We start from the raw sequence: 4408 nt of genomic DNA, 5'->3' as shown, positions 1-4408 counted from the left end.
TTTGAGTTGGAGTCTCACTCTGTCGCCCAGACTGGAGTGCAGTGGCCGCTCCCGGCCACTGCAGCCTCGACCTGCTGGGCTCTGGCGATCCTTCCGCCTCAGCCTTCCAAGTAGCCGGAATTACAGGCGCGCGCTACCATGCCCAGCTAATTTTTTGATTTATTGTAGAGATGAGGTCTTACCTGCCCAGGCGGGTCTCGAACCCGCGGGCTCAAGCAATCCACTCACCTCAGCCTCCCAAAGGCGCGGGATTACAGGCTGAGCCACCGAGCCCGGCTCACTATTTTTTGAATAGATGGAAGAATAATTTGATTACTCAAAATTTTATTTAGTCATGGTCTGGCAAGAATGTATGTTGGATAAAACAAGGTATGTTTACATTGAAACTGACTTCCCGAGGAAAGCAGAGGTTTAAGTAACTATGTAGAGCTCATCCAAAAGCTTTTTCCACAGTTTTTTTTTCTCATTTCTCTCCTCCCCAGCATTTTCCAAGCCACCACAGTGATTCAGCTGCTGCCTCTCCTGCACCTCCTGTGGAAAAGATAGACCAGGCACATCTAGGACATCTAGTTTTGAAACCAAAGCAGCCTTGGCATCTCACAGAATGGCCAGCTATGAACCTCACCTGGATCCATACCACTCCAATTTGCAACCCCCCTCTCAGTTCCCCAGCTACCATCTCCTTCAGCCATGGTCCTTTAGGCGCTGGTACCAGCATTGGTGTCATCCTCTTCCTCCAGCATGGAGTGCAGCAGCCCTTCACCCACTCTGCCCCAAGCACTCCAGTTCCACCTACCACAGCATCCCCTGTCATCCCTGGTGATCCTATGAAACTATCTGGAGAGGGGCCTCGTTGCTACAGTTTGCCAGTAACTTTGCCATCAGACTGGAGCCACACCCTGTCTCCTTCCAGCTTACCCACCCTGGCCAGAGAGATGACTGTAGGACACCTAGAGCAGATGAGAAGCCATCCTCCAGTTGCTCCTGATGCTCACCTTCTTAACCCCTAACCCAGGGCATGTGACTGTCCTCTCTGGTTTCTCATTTGTGTAAATATGTATGTATATGTTTTTACTTCTAATGTGTGTATTTGCATTGAGGGACGATAAATCCTTTCTGATTAAAGACGTTTTTTACCTAAACAGTTTGCTGATTGGGGGAAATCGAAGACTTTGCCTCAAATACCAGTCTTTATGGTCTAAGCTGCAGAAAAGAAGAAAAGGGACAGGGACAGGAATTATTGAGAACATGAGCTCCACCAAGTTAGAGTCTGGATGGGACAATATAAGTCCTATGGGAGAAGGAAAGGAACTCTCTGCTGCTGTTTTCCTAGGGAATGCCCTTGGGAAAGTTACAGCATTCTGAGTTTGGTTTATTTTTCCCTTCAGGCTCAGAGACTAGTACCTTTACCTTTGTGTCTCTCACCCGTGTAATCTTCCAGCTAGCCCAGACTAGCAGGTTCTTCTGCTCTGGAATATCTCTGCTTTGATGGGCACTGTTGATGTTTGTAAGTATGTGCATATGTAAGTTTCTGCTGCCAGAGAAAGACTCAAGAGCCAAAACAGCCACTGTGGTTGCCTGCTTTAAGGAGGGAGAGGGACCCCTCAGACACTGGGCCTTGTCCTTATTCAAAAAGTTGCATCTGGCTGGGTGCAATGGCTCACGCCTATAATCCCAGCAGTTTGGGAGGCTGAGGTGAGAGTTGCCTGAGCCCATGGGACCGAGACCAGCCTGGGCAACTTGGTGAGACCTCATCTCTACAATAAATTTTTAAAAATTAGCCAGTATGTTGCCTGCCTTTAGTTCCAGCTACTTGGAAGACTGAAGCAGAAGCATCACCTGAGCCCAGCAAGTCAAGACTGTGGTGGTTTTGAGCATATCACTGCCCTCCAGCCTGGGTGACAGAGCAAGACTCCAACTCAAAAAAAAAAAAAAAAAAAGCTGCATCTAGATGTACTCGATCTAGATGTACTCTAGATAGACTAAGGATAGCTAGTCCACTGTGTAAGGAGGCAAAAATAAAGTCCATGATTGTATCCATGTATATTACTCTCTCTGATTTGTCCCACTTTCCACCCAAACTATTTCTGTCCCCATCCTAAGCCTCTGTAGAGGATCTGGCCACTGTCATCTTAGTCATTGTTCTTTGGCTCCTTAGCATGTTTCCTTTGTTTTTGAGTCGGAGTCTCACTCTGTCACCCAGGCTGGAGTGCAGTGTCACATTCATAGCCACCACAGCCTAGATCTGCTGGGTTCAGGCGATCCTTCTGTTTCAGTCTTCCAAGTAGCTGGAACTACAGGCATGCGCCACCATGCCTGGCTAGTTATTTATTGGAGAGGCAAGGTTTTGCCAAATTGCCTAGGCTGGTCTCAAACCTCTGGGCTCAGGCAATCCTCTTGCCTCGGCCTCCCAAAGTGCTGGGATTACAGGTTTGAGCCACCACACCTGGCAGTATGTCTCTCACAGCTAGTTTTATACTCTTTCCCCCATTTCTCAAGGCTTCTCTCAGTGAATATGGCCTTGTTTCTAAGATAACCTCTCCATTTGTGATTTTGATTATCTTTCACCTCTGGAACATTTACTTCGTCATGTATCCCCTCTTTACCATGTAACTTCAAATTGTTCCCCATAACATTTATTCCTCCTGCAAATATCAGATCCCTCCTACTTGAATACACTCGAGGCTAAATGTCCTCTTTCTTATTTTTCCATAATTCTTGACAGTCATCTACTCTTTCTGATTCCTTCATACCAGTCAATATTTAACCCCTTGTAGCCTAGCTTCCACTGCTTTCACCTTTTTTGCACCTTTTGCAATCACTGATGAGGCCAGAATCAGTATTATAATATAACTTCCACCTAATCAACAGCTGAAGCCTTTACAAAGGCATTGTCCTTCCTGCTCTGTATCATCTGACACTCTTGATGCTGCCTACTGAAATTCTCCTCCTTAGGATCCCATGACAGCTCACTATCCTCATTCTCCTCTTAACTATCTGGCAGCAATGTCTAGCTTCCTTAATGGCCCCACCCCTGCCAAAGTGTGGGTGTTTCTCTAGGTTTGGCCTTTTTCTCTGACTACGTTCTTTCACAAAAGGTTTCTTCTTCTTTCATGGCTTGAATTATTGCTTCAGCTTAGAAGACAGCTAAAGCTTCACTCCAGTCCTAACCTTTCCCCTGAGATGGCACAGTGAATGTTTACATTTCTTCTGGACAGTTTTTTAAAAATATTGCTAACACTTGAAAAACATTGAAAATCTCAGCATTTTAGAGTCAAAATGTACCTCTCGGATATCTAATTCAACCCAACCTCTTAATTTTATAGATGAGGAAACTTAGGTGACTTGTCCAAGACAATGCAATGTATGGTACAGAACTCTTGGTTTCCCGTTTGGTGTATTTTCCAGGAATCATCAAGCATTTTATTCTTGTGCTTCTCCTTTTTACCGTCTCCTCTTCTGTTAGTGCTACCTATGGTACCATTGTTTTTCTGGATAGCTAGGTTTAAAATGGTGCCATTCAGGCCACCAAATACTTTTTATTCTTTATTTGGGAGATCTGTTAACATCCATTTCTTAGCCGGGTGTGGTGACTCATGCCTATAATCCCAGCACTTTGGGAGGCCGAGACGAGAGGACTGCCTGAACCAAGGGGTTCAAGATCAGCCTGGGCAACTTGGCAAGTCCCTGTCTCTATGATAAATCATTAAAAAAAAATTAGCTAGTCGTGGTGGCGTGAGCCAGTAGTTACAGCTACTTGGAAGGCTGAGGCAGAAGGATCGCCTGAAGCCGGCAGGTAGAGGCTGCCGGTGGCCATGAGCGTGCCACTGCACTCCAGCCCGGGCAACAGAGTGAGACTCCAACTCAAAAAAAAATTAATTTCTTCCTATTCATTCCATTGCCACCACTCTGGTCCAGACTTTTACTACAGCAATAGTCATTCTTACCTCTAATCTCTTCTCACTGATAACGGATTGATTTTCCCAGACCAGTGCTTTGCATGTCATTCCCTATTCAAATCCTCCAATGGCTCCTCAGTTCTTTGAGAAGAAAGTCCAAAATCTGTAGTCAAGGTCTCTATTTCTCCTCAACTTCTCTGCATGATCCCTCTGTTGCAGTTTTCTTATTTACCTTTGAACACTGTATATCTTTTTGCCTCTGAGCTCTTGTGCATGCTTTTCACCTTGCCCAGCCTTTCCTGTTTCTGTCATCTAAACCCTCCTCTCTTTCCATGACTGACTCAAGTCCATCTCAATTATTTGTTATACATGATATGTAGCTCAGTTTCAGCCCTTTATTCCATCAAATGCAGTCATGTACATAAAACACCTAGTACAGGGTTTGGTATATAGCAGCCTCTCAAAAATGTTACTTTACCACTTTCTGGTTTTTTTTTTTTTTTTTTTTG

General features: G+C 45.1%; 1 protein-coding gene across 3 annotated transcripts in view; it reads left to right on the top strand.

The window, feature by feature from the left end:
- CIART (circadian associated repressor of transcription) overlaps window positions 1–1144 on the top strand; it is a 4578-nt gene extending 3434 nt beyond the window's left edge. For all 3 annotated transcript variants that reach the window (XM_008063428.1, XM_008063429.2, XM_021715209.1), the window contains exon 6: window positions 483–1144. In XM_008063428.1, coding sequence (XP_008061619.1) covers window positions 483–1010 — 528 coding nt within the window. In that variant the 3' untranslated portion in view covers window positions 1011–1144. The remainder of the gene's footprint in view (window positions 1–482) is intronic.
- Window positions 1145–4408: the final 3264 nt, after the last annotated feature.

Source organism: Carlito syrichta, unplaced genomic scaffold (assembly GCF_000164805.1).
Source record: "Carlito syrichta isolate Samal-C Ts95f unplaced genomic scaffold, Tarsius_syrichta-2.0.1 Scaffold306837, whole genome shotgun sequence".
In the NCBI taxonomy this organism is placed as follows: domain Eukaryota; kingdom Metazoa; phylum Chordata; class Mammalia; order Primates; family Tarsiidae; genus Carlito; species Carlito syrichta.
This window is presented reverse-complemented; position numbering and strand designations above follow the sequence as displayed.